Below are 20,061 nucleotides of genomic sequence, written 5' to 3'. Positions count from 1 at the left end.
TATATCTGTCTCTAAAGCCTATGACATTTCCACCTCACTGCTCCATATGGTCTCCACATATACTTTGTGTCATCAGTTAGACCTCCCAGAAGCATGTTGTCCTCAGCTTTGAGATGGCCGGATAAAACTAACTCTGAATATGGAAAATATTCTTTATTATAATTTATGTCCATTCTAAAGGTATCTAATCATTTTCTAACTTGATACACTTTATTTTTTTAAATATTTTATTTATTTATTTGACAGAGAGAGACATAGAGAGAGCAGGAACACAAGCAGGGGGAGTGGGAGAGGGAGAAGCAGGCTTCCCGCGGAGCAGGGAGCCAGATGTGGGGCTCGATCCCAGGGCCCTGGGATCATGACCTGAGCCAAAGGCAGACGCTTAACGAATGAGCCACCCAGGCGTCCCTAACTTGATACACTTTAAAAATAATTGTAATAGCTTGATAACTGTAATATTTTAAGTTGTCATTTAAAAATGAATATGAGGATATATTTTTAAATAAATGTATAAAACTAAGGCTATATAAAAAACTTTTACCAGACTAAGTTCCAAAAAAAAAAAGAAAAGAAAAGAAACAAAGTGAGCAAAGAGAGAGAGGAAAACATACACTTGGGGGTTTTATGGGAGGAAATGACTGTATTCATTTTTTTTCTCCCTAGTGATTATTCTTTGGGGAGCCACAAAATATTTCAGAAAGATAAATCTGTTATTCAACTCAATCTGCAGAAAAATGGGAAAGTTCCAGGAAAGTTATCTCGACAGGTAAGATTTTCTTAGCCTTGGTTTCAATTTGCAAGCTGATCATTTTAAGGACAATATTCCTATCTTTATGGATTGTTGTCAATTTGGAATTACATAGCTTAATGAATACATGTTCATTTGAGTATATTTACTGAAACATAATGAAATATTTATCTAAATGCCTGTTAACAATTTGGACTGAAGCAATTACATGAACACATTACTGCAACCTTAGTATAATAGCAAATCAATTGGTCTCTTGGAAAAATCATTTATGAGAAACTTATTAAAGTTATTACATTCATACTATCCATGAAGCCACTAGGAAGTGAACAGAATAAAAAATGTGAAGGGGAAACCACTGAAGAAAGAAAAATAACACAACTCTCATTCTATCTGAAGACTGTTTATGTCGGTATCAACACAATTTAAATCAGGACAGATTAATATTCATAATATATATAATAAAACTACCTCAAAAGGGATTACTGTACTTTAATGACACAATTTCATGCTGTTAGATATGAATTTTATTCCCTATGTGATGGCTTGAGTTATTTCAAACCCAAATTGCACAGTATGCAATGAACTTTGATATTTTGGCAGCTTTATCTGTAGAATCTTCCAATTACCTGCTTTAAGCAAAAATCCCATCACCCTGTCATTTACATCAGAAAACAGATTTCCAGTGCATGACTCTTTTTCTTTTTTTTCTAGTTTGAGGTGTTTCATCATAAAAAGTGTCAGGTGGTGCATTAGGTTGCAATATATCTATGTGGAATATAACATAATGAGGCCAAAAGAGAGTTGTTTAGAAAAATCTTTTGGAACTGGTACTCAACTCAGCCAGTGTTGACAGCTCCAGAGCTATGCATCTGAAATCTCCACAGAGAAACATTATAAAGTACAACTAATACTCTCAATATTAATATATCCTAAGAGTCTTCAAATTGTCCTCAATGTTTTGAAAAAGCTGAAATCATAATGTTTCATTTCAACATGGAGGAAGATGAGAAAATGTATGATTAGAATTTCTATTCTCCTTGAGAACTTTCATGTTGCTAAAAAATAACTTATCTCATTGGGAGTAATTCACAAATCACTAACATTTGTTTCATGTAAATTAAGGTTTATACTTAAATCCATTTAACACCACTACTCGGATACAATGTGTACTGACATGTATTTTATGTCTGGGAATTCACATTTCTATTATATTTAAACTTCACAATAATTCTATGTGGCAAATATTATTAAAAATAACGAGAGTGAATCACAGGGAGCTCCATAACTTTCCCCAGATCATATTCATGGGACTAGTAAGCAAGCAGAGGAGCTTGGGTCTGAACCCAGTCAGTCTCCATAGCCCATACTTTATGCTATCAATTTATATGACAAGTACATTTAAGATTTAGAGGTGACTGAACTCAAAAGGTTTAGATGTGACTTTCAGCACAATTGGTAAAAATTCTAGCCATATATATATATATGAGTATATATATATATTCTTTTTGTTTGTTTGCTATTTTAGAGAGAGAGTGGGGGAGGGGCAAAGAGAGAGGAAGAGAGAGAATCTTAAACAGGCTCCACTCCCAGCACTGAGCCTGACAGGGGCCTTGATCTCAAGACCTTGAGATCATGACCTGAGCCGAAATCAAGAGTCAGACATTTAGCCGACTGAGCCACCGAAGCGCCCCTTGTTTTGTTTTCCACAGCTATTCTACTTACCCCAAAGTCTGGGACATCATAGGTGTTTACATGTATTAACTCACAACAGCTCAAGAGCAAAAAAAAAAAGGGATAATTACTATTATTTTCCTTTTTTTTTTTTAAAGATTTTATTTATTTATTTGACAAAGAGAGAGAGAGAGAGAACAGGAACACAAGCAGGGGGAGTGGGAGAGGGAGAAGCAGGCTTCCTGCGGAGCAGGGAGCCTGATGCGGGGCTCGATCCCAGGACCCTGAGATCATGACCTGAGCCGAAGGCAGACGCCTAACGACTGAGCCACCCAGGCGCCCCTATTATTTTCCTTTTTTAAATAAAAGTACTGAAAATTCAAAAGAGTAACTGAATGGCCCAAAGTCTCACAGCTAGTAAATAAGGGAGATGGGATTTGAGCAAAGCTAGTCTGGTGACAGAGCTCACTATATCACAATGCCAGCCAATTAAGTATCTCTGGGGTATTGTCATATGCTGTTGGGACAAGCATATAATCATTTCTGGGTGTAAAGTGTATAACTGTCACTAGAAATGCCTGCTTTTCAATGTGTCACTTGGATCATAGCAGGAAGTAAGTTACATGGCTGCCTTTTTTATGCTTCAACTCACAAACTTTACTCCTACAGTGAATATCACCATCTCTTGGCTAATTCAACAGTGTACAGGTAAAGAGTATAAATGCTTTTTCTCATCCACAACTTTTCCTAGCACTAACACTGTTATTTAGAAATAGATAATATGCTTGATGCACAGATGTTTATATATTCTCCATTCACTCAAAATATTAACTATATGACTGCTGTGTATTAGGCCCTACTTTAATGTTAGTTAGAGTACTGAACAAAATCAACAAAATCCCAGCCTCATTCAGCCAGCTCTGACTCTCAATTAAAGAGTGGTGGTGGCCTCCATACAGACTATTAGAAAGGCATTCCATGTTCCCATCTCCCAAAATCCTGGTTCTTGAAGGATTTTTTTTTAGCATCATATTTCTAAAGAGAAGATATTACATTTTATTAAAATCTATAAAGATTTACTTTGATACCATGCTAAGTACATTACATATATAATCTAAAAATAATTAATTCAACAAATATTTCTTAAATACTTTTTACATGATATTTAGTACTTGCCTTTGAGGATCTCATATGTGAAGGAATAGGTTAGTGAACCTACTTAAAATTCAGAATTATGAATGAGAAAATATATATGCAGATTTATACTTATTTGTTCATTGAACAAATGATAATTGAGCACCTACTATATACCAGGCACTCTTCTAAACACTGGAGATACAGAGACAAACAAGACATCTCATTACTTATTCTAGAATGCAGAATTCTCATCCTAGTAAAGAAGACATGCAATAAACAAATATACATTTAAAAGGCTGATAGACTTAGGGGCATCTGGGTGGCTCAGTCAGTTGAGTATCCAACTCTCGGTTTTGGCTCAGGTCATGATCTCATGGGTCATTGGATCAAGCCCCACAAAGGGCTCTACCTACCCTCAGCAGGGAGTCTGCTGAGGGTAGGTAGATTCCCTCCCTCTTCTCCCTCCCTCCACTCATGCACGTGCTCACATGCATTCTCTCTCTCTCTAAAGTAAAATAAAATATTTTTTTAAAAAAGTCTGATAGAGATATGTGCTTTGAAAGAAAAGATAACTATGCTTCTAAAGCCTAGGGTAAGAAGACCTGATACAGATGAATATGAAGGACCAGCTGTGGTGATTATTTTTATGTATAAATCCTAGAGCATATAGACCTAGCTTTTAACTTAAAAAATAAAGAGTGTTAAATTTACTGATTTGGCAACTTGTTTAAAAACAGATTCTGGATTCGTACTGCCAAATTCAAATGTCTGCTCTTGGACAAATGCTTATATTCACTCTAGTTTTCTGGTTTAAAAAATGTGAGTAATACATACCTAATATGATTATTATTATAAGAACTTAATTGAGAAATGTAAATGAAGAGCTTAAATCAGTGCCTGTGCCTAATCAGGACTACACAAGTATCAATTATTGATGTAATAAACTTAGGGTGTTAGACTAGATGGTATTTTAGCCTTTTACTATTAAAAACGCTATATGGTAAGGAGATACTGAATGGTCTCCTCTCTTGATTCTATTGTTTAATGTGGTGTCAAAATTCTCTATGATTTTCATAACTTTTGCTGTATAAAAACATTTATAAACAATTATATTTTCTTTCCAGTAAAATAACATAAAATGGCTTATGATATTCTTTCTATATAATACTAGGAACATAATGATGATTGTCATTCCATTAAATTTATTGACATCATTGCCTTACAGTAGATACTTTAGAGTTCTCTAATTCTACAAGCATATTGCAAAACTCAATTCATCTCAGATGCCTTTCCTATTTTAAAATTGCTTGTGTTATACTGAAATATGGTAATTTAATTCTTGTTCCATGAGATTATTCATAAAATACGTTGACAGCCCTTAGAAATCTTTCTAGATTTCAAAATTTTACAATCCCCGTCCTGATTAGATGTGTATAACTGAGTCTTTTACAAAAAAAAAAATTGTTCTTTCTTTATCTCTCTCAAATTTGATAAGTATTGCCAACATTGTCAATATTAATCATAAAATCAAGATTTCATTCTAGCTCAAGGAAACATTCACAGAACACATACAACAGTAGATTTTTGTATGAAAAAGGCAGAAAAGAACATCTCAACTTTTTCCTTAAGATGAAAGGATGGATGGTCTTCAGCTTTGAAGAAAAGTAAAGTGTAAAATACAGTCCATGGACAACTGCTCAAACCTGTTCTCCAGACTTTTGAGCTCCTTTAAACAAAAATAATTTTCTTATAAGTGACAATATGACAAAGGCCAATTTCTCCCCCAAAAGCATCTCTGGAAGCCAAGGAAAGTGGTTTTAAAATGAATATGATTATGCTATACAGAAAGATGCAAATAAGTCATTATTTATATGCTTGCTTTTAACTTCAGAAAGAGGTTTCTTTTCTTCTTCTGAAAGTGTTTCTTTTTTATAGCATGCATTCAAAGTATTGTATTATAGGGATGGCCTTATTTTCTCCATGTAACAGCTTCCTTACTCTTCCTCACAAAATCACCCAATAAAAATATTAATATACCTTTGACCTTAGGCCGTATAAAGGTTTTCCTTCTGATGTTCTCTGTCAGGAGTTTTAATAGGCAGTTTTAAGAATAGATAGTATATTAACATACAAGATTACATGCACTCCAGGCATTTAGGGACACACTCAGCTCTCAAACTTAAAGCTATGCATAGTGAAATAGTGCCATTATGAGGGAGTATATTGCATTCTCCCTTGCAGACTTGCATAGGATTTTCATGAGTGCCTGTTGCGGAAGAGCTAATCGAGGAGTTATGGGCGTGTGTGTGTATGCGTGTGTGTTTGTGTGTTTATGCATATGGACCACAGTACTGATATTTTATGATGAGTAGTTTCTGCTCATCTTGGGAGAAAACACATGCCTCCTGATAACTCCTCTTACACTAACATTTGGGAGGCAAGATGTGGTAAAGTTGAAAAATGGAGTTCATTCTGAGTCTGCCAGCCAATCTGGCAAGCTGTCAAGTCTCATACTGCCATGGCATCCACAGCCTAAATGTAAAGAAACTGTGCATGTATGTCAGTGAACTAGTGTCTCCAAAACTGCCTTCTTGTTAGGAGAACTTAATGTTTGACCTTGGTGCTGCCAGGATGTTTTTCAATTGTCCTTGAGGTTTATCCTCAACCAAAGCCCAGTTTTCTGATTCACTTTTTGAAAAGAGTGCTTACAGATTTAAGAAGAATCTTGTAAAGTCTTTAAAACAAAGTATTAAAATGATGAATGAGGGTTATCAAAAGATGTGAATAAAATGATAGCAGGAAGTTACAGACTTATTTTTATCTGGTACTCATTCCTATTCACTCTATAAATATTAATATATTCTGCTGTCTACAGCATGAAGATGACCACAGTCAGTTTTATCTGAACCCACTTCTAGAATTCATGCATATTTGGAAAGTATCCAGGTAAGATATTTTATTTTGTTCCAAGACTAGTTTCTGACTGAGTTCTCAAGTGCCAAATCACAATATTTTTCAGTTGATTGTAAAAACTGTCCCTTCACTAGTACCGTGGAAGCTGTTGTACTTTTAATAGATATCTCCGTTTGGCAAATTTTGTTAATAACTATCTATTCTTCACAGCTGTTCAGATACATTTGAAGAGCTGCTAACACCTTCCAGAACAATCTAACATTCATTTTAAAATCTCTCTGCTACCAGTTCTTACATTTTCAAGGATTTTTTTTCTCATTCATTTTGTGAATTTGAGTGTGCATGTGTCACTAAGCTCTTTGTATAACTGAATTTCCATACTTTGCAAGTCAAAACCTCCTGCTTTAAATTTCTTTCTTGAACTTCCTAAAAATAATTGGTATATCATAAACAGAGGAGTGTTAATTCAAATTGGAAAACTCAAATGACAATAAATGAACATATCCTAATTGATTCTGATATCTAAATGTATGTATGTATTATTTGAAAAATAGACCCATCAAGAAGCTAAACTGGGAGAAGATATCGGTGCTACACTATGGGTTTATCTGGAATTAAAGTTGTTCTGAGCTGACTGAGCAAAAAATGGGGTATCGGATGTGTATATCATTAATCTCTGAAGCAAATCCCAATATAAAAATATGAGTTAAAATTGTTTTTAGTGACTATTCATAATAGCTATCAATCACTTTAGTGGAGTTATTGTACATTTTGCATACATTATCTCATCTAATTCTTCCTACAACCCTGTGATAAGACACAGAATTTACTTCAGAATCAAAGAAACTAAAGTTCTAGAAGATTAAATACCTTACCTAAGGCCACTCAGTTCATTACTGGTAGGACCAAAATTAGGTCTGCCTGAAATTTGTAAAGACCAACTGTCTGAAATTTACAAGGACCATATATATATATTTTTTATTAAACTACTGTGTCTTTCCATATGTGCCTCTCTTTATTTCCCCCAAAATATTCGTCCTCAACAATAAAATCATAGAATGGGTAGGACTAGGGAGGACTTTCAATATAATCTAACCCAAATTTTTATTTTATAGCTAATTACATGGATCAGGTATAGGCTCCCATCAAAATGACATATTAATAAAGGCTGTAGTTTCCTTATTCCAAAATAAATTTATCCAAAAAAAAAAAAAAAACCTGTAGAGAGAGACATCAAATCTGACAAATTCTTTACAAAGGGAGAAATCCTTGGGAGACAAAGGACTGTTTTGAATTAGTTTGGTGGAAGGTTGTGACTTACATGTAGACAGCTGCTGCCTGGGACACAGAGAAACAAGAGGAGGCTAGAATAAGAAGGTGAGAGCAAGGCAGTTTTCCTTCTGTTCCTGCCTCACCCTGCCATTGTCTGGTCCTTCACAGAAGACTGGTGACCTTGACCATTGTGCAGTACAGGTGTTCACAGGGTTAAATTAGGGCAAAGCAAAAGCTCTGCCACAGTGAAGACTAGAGGAAATCTGACAGGGACAGACTAGCCTCAGAATCTAACTCCTCCACACCTTCTCTTTAACCCCAGGATAGTGCTGCTTATCCTCTGGTAAGGAAACTAAAACACAGAAAATTTCAAAAATTTGTCAACCATCATACAGATAATTAATGCTCTAGCTAGGACTAAAACCAAATGTCTAACTCTCAGTGAGTCTTATTCCACTTCAATTGTATACGTTGTATATAATTTTATAAGTACATATAAAATATTTATATATAAAATGTATGTAAAATATTTATATATAACACATATATAAATATAAAATTTTATATTTACATATAAAGTTGTATACAGAGTATATTTTTTATTTTATACATGGTATTTTATATTATTGACATATATTTTATATTATTTTATATATAATGGCATTATATAAGTGTGTATATGTGTATATATATGTGTGCATGTGTATATATTTATCCATCATCCATTGATGGACATTTAGGTTGTTTGTATGTCTTGGCTATTGTGAATAATGCTGCAATGAACTTGGGAGTGCAGCTATCTCTTCAAGATAGTGATTTCATTTCCTTTTAATACAAGAAGTGAGAATCCTGGATGTAATGATAGTTTTACTTTTTTAAAAAATTTTCTGAGGAACCTTCATACTGTTTTCCAGAGCAGTTGTACCAATTTACGTTCCCAACAGTACACCAGGGTTCTCTTCTCCACAGGTTTGACAAGAGTCTTTTTGATAATAGCCATTCCTAACAGGTGTGAGGTGTTATCTCATCATGGTTGTGATTTGCATTTCCCCAATGATTAATGATATTGTTCAGGTACTTGTTGTTCAGATGCTTCGTGACCATTTGCATACATTTTTTTTTAGGAGAAATGTCCACTCAAGTCCTCTGTCCATTTTTTTAAAATTGGGATTGATTTTTCACTGTTGAGTTTTACATTTTAGATATCAATCTCTTATCAATATGGTTTGCAAATATTTTCTCCCATAACCTAGGTTGCCTTTTCATTTTGTTCATTCATTCCTTTGCTGTGCAGAGCAAGGTTTAAAGTTTAAGATAGGGGTGTAATTTCATTCTTTTGCATGAGAATATCCACTTATCTCAACACTATTTATTGAAGAGACTATCCTTTCCCCATTGATTATTCTTGGCTCCTTGTCAAATAATACTTGACCATATATGTATAGATTTATTTCTGGGCTCTCGGAGTCTGTTCAACTGGTCTATGTGACTGTTTTTATATCAGTGTCATAATTCTTTTGATTTCCAAAGCTTTGTAATATAGTTTGAAATCAGGAAGTGTGATGACTCCGGATTTGTTCTTTCTCAAGATTGCTTTGGCTATTCAGGGTATTTTGATGTTCCTTATTAATTTTAGGATTGTTTTTTTTCTTATTTCTGTGAAAAATGACACTGGAATTTTGATAAAATTATATTGAATGGGGCACCTGGCTGGCTCAATCAGTAGAGCATGTGACTCTTGATCTCAGGGTCATGAGTTCAAGCCCCATGTTGGGTGCAGCGCTTACTTAAAATATAAAATCTATAGATGGCTCTAAGTAGTATGGACATTTTAACAATATTAACCCTTCTGATCTAAAATCTTGAAAGTCTATTTATGTGTTTCAATTTCTTTCATCAATGTGTTATAGTTTTCAGTGTATAGATCTTTCACTTCCTTGGTTTAATTTATTCCTAAATATATTTTTTATGCTTTTGTAAGTGGGATTTTTTTCTTAATTTTTCAAAACTTTCATTGTCAGCGTATAGAAACCCAACTGATTTGTATATATTTATCTTGCATCCTGAAACTTTACAGAATTCATTCATTAGTTCTAAGAGTATTTTAGTGGAGTCTTCAGGATTTTCTACATACAAGATTGTATCATCATCAAATAGACACAATTTTACTTCTCCTTCCAGTCTGAATGCCTTTTATTTCATTTTCTTGTCTGATTACTCTAAGACTTCTAGTACAATGTTGAATAGGAATGGTGAGCGTGGGAACCCTTATTTTGTTCCTGATTTTAGAAGAAGTACTTCCAACATCTTACCACTGAGTATGATGATAGCTGTGGGTTGTCATACATGAACTCTATTATGTTGAGATGTTTTTCCATACCCAATTTGTTGAAAGTTTTTCTGAGAGGATGTTACATTTTTTCAAATGCTTTTTCTGCTTCTATTGAGATGATCAATGATTTCTGTCTTTCATTTTATTAATGTGCTTTATCACATTTATTGATTTGTGTAGTTAAATCATCCTTGCATACCAGGGATAAATTTTCTCGGTCATGGTGTATATGATCCTTTTAATGTGCTGTTGAATTTGGTGTGCAAGTATTTTGTTGGGAAATTTTGCATCTATAATCATCAGGGATATTGGCCTGTAGTTTTCTTTTCTTGTAGTGTCCTTCTCTGGCTCTGGCATCAGGGTAATTCTGGCTTCATATAATGAGTTTGGGAGTGTCCCCACCTCTTCAAGATTTTGGAAGAGTTTGAGAAGAATTGACATTAATTTGTCTTTAAAAATTTGGTAGGATTTATCAATGAAGCCATCTGCCCCTGATTTTTTTTTTTTTGTTGGGAGGTTTTTGATTACCAACTTAATCTTATTGGTCGATTCAGATTTTCTATTTCTTTCTCTTTTTTTTTAAATGTTTTATTTATTTATTCATGAAAGTCAGAGAGAGAGAGAGGCAGAGGCAGAGGGAGAAGCAGGCTCCCCGCCTAGCAGGGAGCCCGATGTGGGACTCGATCCCAGAACCCTGGGATCATGACCTGAGCCGAAGGCAGACGCTTAACCATCTGAGCCACCCAGGCGCCTCTCTATTTCTTTCTGATTCAGTCTTGGTGGGTGGTATTTTCTAGGAATTTATCCAGTATTCTAGGTTGCCCAATTTTTTGGCATATAATTGTTCATAGTAGTCCTTTTGCTCCTTCTTTGTTTCTTTTAGCAGTTTTTTAAAAAGATTTTATTTATTTGAGAGAGAGAGAGAGAAGTGGAGGGAGGGGCAGAGGGAGAGAGACAAGCTGACTCCCCACTGAGCAGGGAGCCAGATGCAAGACTTGATCCCAGGATCCTGGGCTCATGACCTGAGCTGAACACAGACAACTGACTGAGCAACCCAGGTGCCCCTTAAAACAGCTTTTAAATTAAAGTCTATTTTGTGTAATATAAGTAAAGCTACCTCTGCTCATTTTTGGTCTCTATATGCATGAAGTACCTTTTTCCATCCCTTCGCTGTGAATGTGTGTGTCTTTGAGGCTGAAGGGAGTCTCTTGCAGGCAGTATATAGTTGTGCCTTTATTCACTCAGCCACTCTTTGCCTTTTGACTGAAAAACTTTACATTTTTTTTTTAAGATTTTATTTGTTTATCTGAGAGAGAGAGAGGGAGCACAAGCAGGCGGGAGGGTCAGAGGGAGAAGTGGAAGCAGACTCCCCATTGAGCAGGGAGCCCCATGCAGGACTCAATCCCAGGACCCCAGGACCATGACTTGAGCAGAAGGCAGACGCTTAACCAACTGAGCCACCCAGGCACCCCACACCTTTTTTTTTTTTTTAATTTTATTTATCTGAGAGAAAGAGACAGCATGAGCGGGGGGAGGGGCAGATGGAGAGAGAAAACTTTACACTTAAAGTAATTACTGATAGATAATGACTTAGAATTGACATCTTGTTAATTGTTTTCTGGCTGTTTTGTCCTTCCTTCCTTCCTCTCTCCCTCCCACCCTGCCTGCCTTCCTTCCTGAATTGCTGATTTGCCATAGATGTATAGTTTGATTCCCTTCTCTACCTTTTGAGTATCCATGATAGGTTTTTGTTTTGTGTTTACTCTGAGGTTTACTTGAAATATGTTACAGATATAAAATTCTTTTAAGCTGATAACAATTTAACTTTATTTGCATAAAAACTCTACTATTTACTCTGCCCCCAAATCTTATGCTTTTGATGTCAGAATTTATATCTCTTTATATCATATATCCATTGACAATAATTACAGCTATAACTATTTTTAATACTTTTTCCCTTTAACCTCTATACTAGAGTTAAGTGATTGACACATCACTATTACAGTATTGTGAATCCAACTATATACTTACCTTTCCAGAAAGGTGTATTGCATATTTTCATGTTTTCCTGTTACTAATTAGTATCTTTTCATTTCAGCTTGAAGAACTAGCATTTCTTCCAAGGCAGGTCTTATGGTGAAGCATTCGCTTTGCCTTTGTTTGTGAGTCTTTATCTCACCTTCATTTCTGAAGGACAGTTTTGCTAGGTAAAGTATTCTTGGGTGGCAGGGGTTATTTTTGTTTTTGTTTTTTCTTTCAGCAACTTAAATTTATCATCCTACTCTCTCCTAGCCTGTAGGATTTCTGCTGACAAATCCACTCATAGCTTTATGGTGGTTCTCTTTTAAGAGGAAAAATTTTTCTCTCTTGCTACCTTTGAAATTCTCTCTTGTTTTTGCTTTTAGACAGTTTTATTATTGTTACGTGTCTTAGAGAAATCATTTTGGACTGAAATTATGAGATGAACTATTATTAAATGAACTTGGATGTCCAAATCTCTCCCCAGGTTTGGGAAATTCAAAAGCCATTATCTTTAAATAAACTTACTGCTCCTTTCTCACTCTCTTCTCCTTCTGGGACTCCAGTGACATGTACATTGTTTCTTTTTATGGTGTCCCATGAATCCTATAGGCCTTCTTAATTCCTTTTTTTTTTTCTTTTTGTTCCTCTGCTTAAGTAATTTCAAATAATCTGTCTTTGAGCTTACTGATTTTTTCTTCTGCTTGGTCCCTTCTGCCGAAGCTCTTTATTGAATTCTTCAGTTCAACCACTGTATTCTTTAGCTCCAAAACTTCTGGTTCTTTTTTATCTTTTCTATACCTTTGTTGAAGTTCTCATTTTGTTCTTATATTGTGTTGCTGATTTCATTAAATTGTCTCTCTGTGTTCTCTTATATTTCTGAGTATCTTTAGAACAATTATTTTAAATTTTTTGTCAGGCCATTCATGGATCTTCATTTCTTTGAGGTCAGTTGCTATAAGTTTACTGTGTTCCTTTGGTAGAATCATATTTCCCTGACTCTTTGTGATCCCTGGAGCCTTGCATAGGTGTCTGTGCATGGGAAGAAGCAGTCACATCTTCCAGACTTTATGGGCTGACCTCAGGAAAGGACCTTCATCTGTAGGTGAGACACAATGGAGCATGCTATGACCCTCGGTCTAGTGATGCCAGGCACCAAGTGCAGAGTCATGTGGAAGACCCAGATCTGGTGAGTGTGATGACTCCTCAGGTCAGGCCCCTGGGGCCCACAACATTAACTCTGTGGTCCTTTGAAGTGCTAGGGTCCTTGAAATGGCTGCAAGTGCTGTTGGCATCTTCAGTGGTGCCTCCAGGTCCAGTACCTAAGGACCAGGACAGGCAATGGTTGTTGCTAGAGCTGGTGTCATGCATACACACAGTTGCAGGGGCCAGCTGCAGGTGCCTATGTAGTGGCAGGGGCTGGTTGCAGACATACATATAGTTGGGGAGGGCAGGGCCAGCAGCAAGGACTAGGACTAACTGTAGGTGCATTGGCACTGTGAGGACCCTGGCTGTTGGCATGCACTCCTGTGGCTGCAGACCTTGGTCATGTGCACAGCAGTGGAGGCTGTTATGGGAGTCAGGCTGGTTAGATGCAGGTACACAGCTGGAGGGGCTGGTTGCAAGCAAGCCCAACTGTGTGAGTCAATGACAGGAAACAGGGCCAGGACCAGGCCCACAAACAGCTGTGGGGACCCTGGCTGTTCAGTGTGCATTCCTGTGACTGCAGTGTCTCCATAAGACATATGCACGGCAGTGAAGGCCAGTACAAAATTCAGGCCAAGGGCTTGCAGGTGCACAGCTTGGGAACCAGTTACAGGTCAGCCCTGTGGTGGCAGTGGGGTGAGGAAGGGAGTGGAGAGGGACTCAAGCAGCTGCTGTTTGTGAATGTGAATACCTGTGTGTGGGGGGAAACAGTGAAATTTGCAGGGGAGGTCTGCAGCTGCTATGTTGGTTGTTGGTTTCTTCAGTGGTAAAAACTACTGGGGCCCTCTGCAGAGCAGGTCACTGGGAACCATAGTAACTCCCACTGTGTGACTGATACTGGTAGACCTAGCCCTTCTTCCTTGTTCCTAGCTGTCTTTATGCATCTCCGCTTTGCTGGTGTCTGCATGGAGTAAAACCAATGCAGGTCCTTCTTGTAGTGGCCCAAAAGGCTGGGGAAGCTGCTGGTTCACCACTCTCCCTTTCCCAGCAAGGGGGTTTCCCTCTTGGCAGTGAGCAATGCTGGCCTACAGGATGGGATGAGGCAGGCAAAATGAAACTGCCCGCTCTTCCCTTTTCGTGTGGTTATTCTCAGGTTTTGTAGTTGTTGTTGTTCTACAGTGTTGTGGAAGTTTCTTAGAAGGATTCCTAAACTCTTCCAGAGCTGTTCTTGTTCATGGGTAGTTGTCTAACTGTGGGAAGAAAGAGGCTGGGATCTCCTACTTTGCCATCTTGGTGACTTCCAGGACTTTGCTTTCTGAAATACAAGGCTATTCTGCCAGCCCTCCTCAGACCACTTTATGGTGTCATTAAAAGATCAAACACTAGATGGCAGGAGCTTTGTTTTCACTTTTCCTCTTCCTGACTTCCTTTTAGAAGTTGGGCAAATCACATACCTTCATTAGTTTCTAGGAGGTTTTCTATAAAATAAATATAATATTTAATAGCAAGGTGCTGAACTAGGTATATATTCTTGAGGGTCTTTTAAGTGCTAGGGTCAGATTTTATATAAAAACCTTCTCTCCAATAACCAAAATTTTTCACAATTCTTTTCCTATACCTCCACTGACTTTTTACATAGTCTGTGAATTTTGTCTTGAACTGTTATATGTAATGCAACTAAAATGATGATTTAATAAAGGCTGAGAAGGCAGCTATTGTAAAATATATTGGTGTGTTTTAACACTGTTTTTGTGTTCTATGATTTGTTCAATTCAATTCAGGAGTTTTTAGGACAAATAGGAAGGGAAAGTCATAATGTTTAGGAAAATAATTTTGGTAAGTGAACTCAAAAGAACCTCTACTAATCTCACGCCTATTCCACCAAAGCATAGATCAAGTTGGAGCAATAAGAGCAGCTCAGGAAAGAAAAACACAGAGGTTTGATGTCAAAGACAACCTTATCTATTATAAATATATGTCATTAATTCTGAAAGCAATTCTCTTCAAGATTTTGCATATTTAACAATTCTTGATGTTAGTATTTGTCATTATCTGCTCATGAATCCTTTTGTAACTTACATTTTGAATTAAGAGTAGTTTGATACAATGAACAGTCTTTGAGAGGTTTGGTTAATTTGTCATGGACTTTTTTTGGAGTTCTAAGGTTTTCAAATATGTTTGTAGCCTATCAAGTTATGCAAAACTTATAAACATTCATCTGAAATGGTTTTTAAAATAGTGTCAATAGCAATCCTTTTTTAACCATGTCTGCTATAGAATCATGGACAAAACAGAGCTTATGATAAATATGCTAAAGTTAATATTAGTTTTCCTCCCCACTTTTAAACAGTTGTTTTTTTTTTTCTTTCCAGACAGTGCCTCTCAACAGTAATCAAAAAATATGACTTCCACCTGAAATCCCTATTGAAAACCCAGGTATTAACTTTAGTTACTTCACCCGTCAATTCCACAAGCATCTATTAACCATTAACTCTTTTTCTAAAACTTAACAGTTTTCTGAAGATACAAAGATGAATAAAGTAGAAGGTCTATACTTGAGCAGCTTTCATTCTATCATGGCAAAACAGACAAGTAAACAGACATGCGTTAATAAAGTGTCATAGCTACTGCGAAAGACCTATGTGTATATAGGGCACAAAAAAAAGTTATCAATTTTACCTATTTGATCTGAATATTGAAAAATGAGTATGCCAGCTAGGGAAGTGGCACGGTGAAGGAAGGTGGGGAGTGGGGATAACTTTCAGCAAAAAAACACCATGAATAGAAGCAGTTAGGAAAAAAGCCTGCTATGATTTGAAAACTGTATGAAATTTGGAATGGCTACAATTAGGGTTCAAGGCCTGAAAAGAGACCAGATGAAAGGGGCAAGCAGGGGCTGTTATATAGGATCTTAAGGACACTTTATGGACAATTTAATGACTTTCTAATTTATCAGCTGATGACATGGAGCCATTATGCAAGGCAGTAGAATGACAGATGGGTGATTAGAGGAGCATTTCATTAGCCCAAAGAGATGATGAGGGTATTGACAAAAACTCTACAATAGGGGTGGGTAGGAGGGGACAAATTCATAATAGGTAAAAATATGCAACTTATATGATTTGGTGAAAGACTATGAGTAAAACAAAAGAAGAGAGTGTCTAGAATACCTCCACATTCCTGGCTGCTAACTGACTGCATAGAGACATCAGTTCACTAAAATAGCAAAGAGAAGAGAAGCTAGCTTGACATGGAAAAATGACGGATTTAGTCCAAGACTACTAAGATTTGGTCGCCAACAGGGCATCCAAAGTGTGGTCACCATTAAGCAGATCATTTCTTATAGCTTATTCTTCCAGGGAAGGGTTAATCTTCCACAGATAAAACAACCTATGATTATAGAAAATTGTGTAAGACAGTGTTTTGTTTTTTTTTTTTAAGATTTATTTATTTATTTGAGAGAGAGAGAGAATGGGGGGAGGGGCAGAAAGAGAAAGGAGAGAGAAACCCAAGCAGACTCCAAGTTGAGCACAGAGCCCAGCACAGGGCTCGACCTGAGCCGAAACCAAGAGTCAGACAACCAACCGACTACACCACCAGGCACCCCAAGACAGTGGTTTTAAAACAAGTGAGGATTTCTTTCTCCATTAAATAATTGACTCCTGATATATATATGAAAAGATAAAGAACCTAGGTAACTAAAAGATTCTGAAAATAACAAATAATATTTCTTGATGAAGATACCAAACTCATGTGAATTCCACATAAATATTCAAAGACACAGTGATAACAAACACACAACTCATATACCCTTCCAAAGTGTAATCTTCTCATTCTAATTCCATTTTTCTTTCTTGAGCCTGGCTTAAATCTGGAAGTTCAAAATGTGAAATGTGAAAAAAACTCACAGATTGGTTTAAGCCTCATAAAAGTGTCATAATTAGTACTTCTTTCAGCTTGATTCTTCACATTTGTGATAGTCATTCTTTCTAATGTAGAATTTGAAATTTACCAGGCACCCAAAGCAAATGAAGACTTCATTCCTAGATCATTTATGTCTCTTGACTATATGGAAATATATTTTTGAGGTTATGGTAAACTACTTATGAATGAATTGTAATTACCTAAATGTCTTGGTACTGCTCATGTATCAAAAATGCCTTTTTATACACACACACATACACACACACAAACATTGTTGAGAATTTGTAAAGTTCTTAATTTCCAAGAGGTTTGATCATCTTACTCATACATAAAGCCTCCAATATTTCCACTTTAAAAGAATCCATTGATTCTTGTAAATTGTTCCAGTATGAATTAAAAGTTGGCAAAACATCAAATATCTACTGTCTTTACATTAACACTGGCAAATAGTTATCATCACCCACATCTGAATTATTTTAAAAATAGGCCACAGAGTCTGTGATTTTCCAGATGAACTCTTTCAAAACAATGAGCTTTTTAAATGTGATTCTTCCTATGAAGTATCACTGGTAAATATCTGAGAAGTGAGGACAGACTGTGATATGATCAATTCACAATTTTGTGCTTCCTATTTATTTGAAAATTGCATTTAGTAGCATTTCATCAATGTTGAAAGCAGTACTAATTTGAAAAACAATTTTTTAAATATTTCCCAAACTTGGATTATTAAACATATTTTTTTTAAATAGCAAACATGCAGGCTGAATAAATATGACATGAATATTATTGAGTAATATGGATAATTTAAATTTTCAAATATTTTATTTCCCCAGCCATTGTCATTTAACATATTTTAGACTTGACTTATTTCAGATTGGACATTCTGATTATTATGTTTGCTAAATAGATAGTTTTGTAAGTAGTTTACATAGAACTTTTCCTTTGAACATTTTCTTCCTCTCACCTATTCCACTAATACCTAGAAAGGTAAGGAATATTTTCTATATTCATCCTATATTCTGCATTCATCTCTAATATTTCAGAGAAATTAAAAATAGAAGAGAAAGAATTTTCCCCCTAAGATATTACTCAATGCTTACTTAATGCAAATTAGTGAACTATTTACTCACTGGAATCAAGAGAAATGGAAATCAGAACCATACTCTGAAGTTGCTGATGATCTAGTTGGAAAGACAGCATATTCACACATATAATATACATACAGAGCAAAGCAGTGTAAAACAAGATTTCAATCTATGTGCAAGAATCAACTTCTAATTCAAAGTGCTTAAGCACTGTCTCTAAAATTTTTATTACAATGCCAAATAGCCCTTTAGAGAAAGTTAACAATCCTACCACTGATGATAAACTTATACTAGAATCTAGCAACTGGTGAACTAACTGTAAACTAGATGGAAATTGATTGAGAAAAATCTACTCATGCTTCAAAACATGGTTTGGCTTCATGAAATATCTTCTTGGTCTACAAAAAGCTATAAACCTCCAAACACTTTACCATCTAGCTCATGACTCAGAGAGTGTACCAACTAGATAACAAGAATGACATCTCTATTATTCAGGTGTAAGTAACTCAATGAGTAAGGAAGAATAATAATTATCTCACAGTTTCCTCTCCCTGAGACCAAAATCCAACTGTATTCAGCCTCTAGACAGAGTCTAAAAATTCCATATACAAGTAGAAATAAAGGGGGCACAAAGGGATCTTATATATTTAGCTTTATTAGAACTGAAGCTCTTTTAGTAACAGGTAGATCTATTATTGGATTTTAGAAGTTCAATTCAAACATAATTTAAACAGAGTGGCAGTAAAGACAGAATTTAGGAGCAGAGATTCCAAAGTCAGATATCTGTATGACAGCCCTCCATCACTATGGAAGTTTTTATTCAACTTTCCTAGAGTTCATATTATTCATCACTAGAGTGAATATAATAAAATATAATGATATTTTTTAAAATTAATAAAAAGTGGATGTGATGTGTTTAATATAACATAGTGGTTTGAAGATAAAAAGTGTTCAAGTAAAAATAAGTACAAGTATTATTTTATTGCTATGAGAGTTACTATTTTTAACACTATTACTAAAGTAGAGGACTGTACAGGATCCAGAAGAAAAATGTCAAAAACCGATTTGCATTCACAATAGAATATAAGAAGAGGTAGAAAAGGACCAAAAAAATCATAAGAAGAAAATAGAAGGACCCAGTTAAAGGTTACAAAAGAAGTCAAGGAGATGAAGGAGATAAAATCAGGTCACAAGGAAAATAAAACACAACTGCAGAATTGGAACCTGCCTTAGCAGAAATAAAGCGCATACTGAAACTACTAAAAGTCAAACCTATTATGTATAGAACATTCTCAGACTTAAAGAATAAAAAAAAGAAAAAGTGAAACTAGATTTTCAATAAGGAAGATAATCACTAGCCAACATAATTTGTATTCCAAGTGAAATGGAAAGCACTGACGGGTTCCGTCAAAGGAATAACATGATCTGACATTTTATTTGGGATTTATGCAGTGAATTATATAATACATGAAAAACATATAATAATATATATACAAATTAAAGAATAATATCAGAACAGGCATTCTTATTAAACAATAAGTTTAGCAACAAAATATTGCCAGTATCATAGGATCTGCCCATGTGCCATGAACGTTGGGGTCCCTCTTTTCACTACATCTGTATCTACATAAGAGGTAATCTTTGGAGAAAAGTGTTCTGTAGCTTTTCTTTTCACCACTTCATCTTTTCCCATTTCACTATCAAAGGATATCTAGGGGCGCCTGGGTGGCTCAATCGTTAAGCGTCTGCCTTCGGCTCAGGTCATGATCTCAGGGTCCTGGGATCAAGCCCCACATCAGGCTCCCTGCTCC

At 35.8% G+C, this 20,061-nt stretch overlaps 1 protein-coding gene across 2 annotated transcripts in view; it reads left to right on the top strand.

Annotated features, from left to right (window-relative positions):
* PIK3C2G (phosphatidylinositol-4-phosphate 3-kinase catalytic subunit type 2 gamma) overlaps window positions 1-20,061 on the top strand; it is a 345,844-nt gene that overhangs the window by 32,539 nt on the left and 293,244 nt on the right. For both annotated transcript variants that reach the window (XM_045869235.2, XM_045869225.2), the window contains exons 5-7: window positions 664-766; window positions 6,435-6,505; window positions 15,614-15,677. In XM_045869235.2, the coding sequence (XP_045725191.1) occupies window positions 664-766; window positions 6,435-6,505; window positions 15,614-15,677 (238 nt within the window). The remainder of the gene's footprint in view (window positions 1-663; window positions 767-6,434; window positions 6,506-15,613; window positions 15,678-20,061) is intronic.

The sequence above is a fragment of the Mirounga angustirostris genome, unplaced genomic scaffold (assembly GCF_029215605.1).
Source record: "Mirounga angustirostris isolate CCGP_5_RB_7025 unplaced genomic scaffold, mMirAng1.0.hap1 SCAF_5, whole genome shotgun sequence".
NCBI classification, from domain to species: domain Eukaryota; kingdom Metazoa; phylum Chordata; class Mammalia; order Carnivora; family Phocidae; genus Mirounga; species Mirounga angustirostris.
Note: the sequence above shows the minus strand (reverse complement) of the source record. Positions and strands in the feature narration are given on the sequence as shown.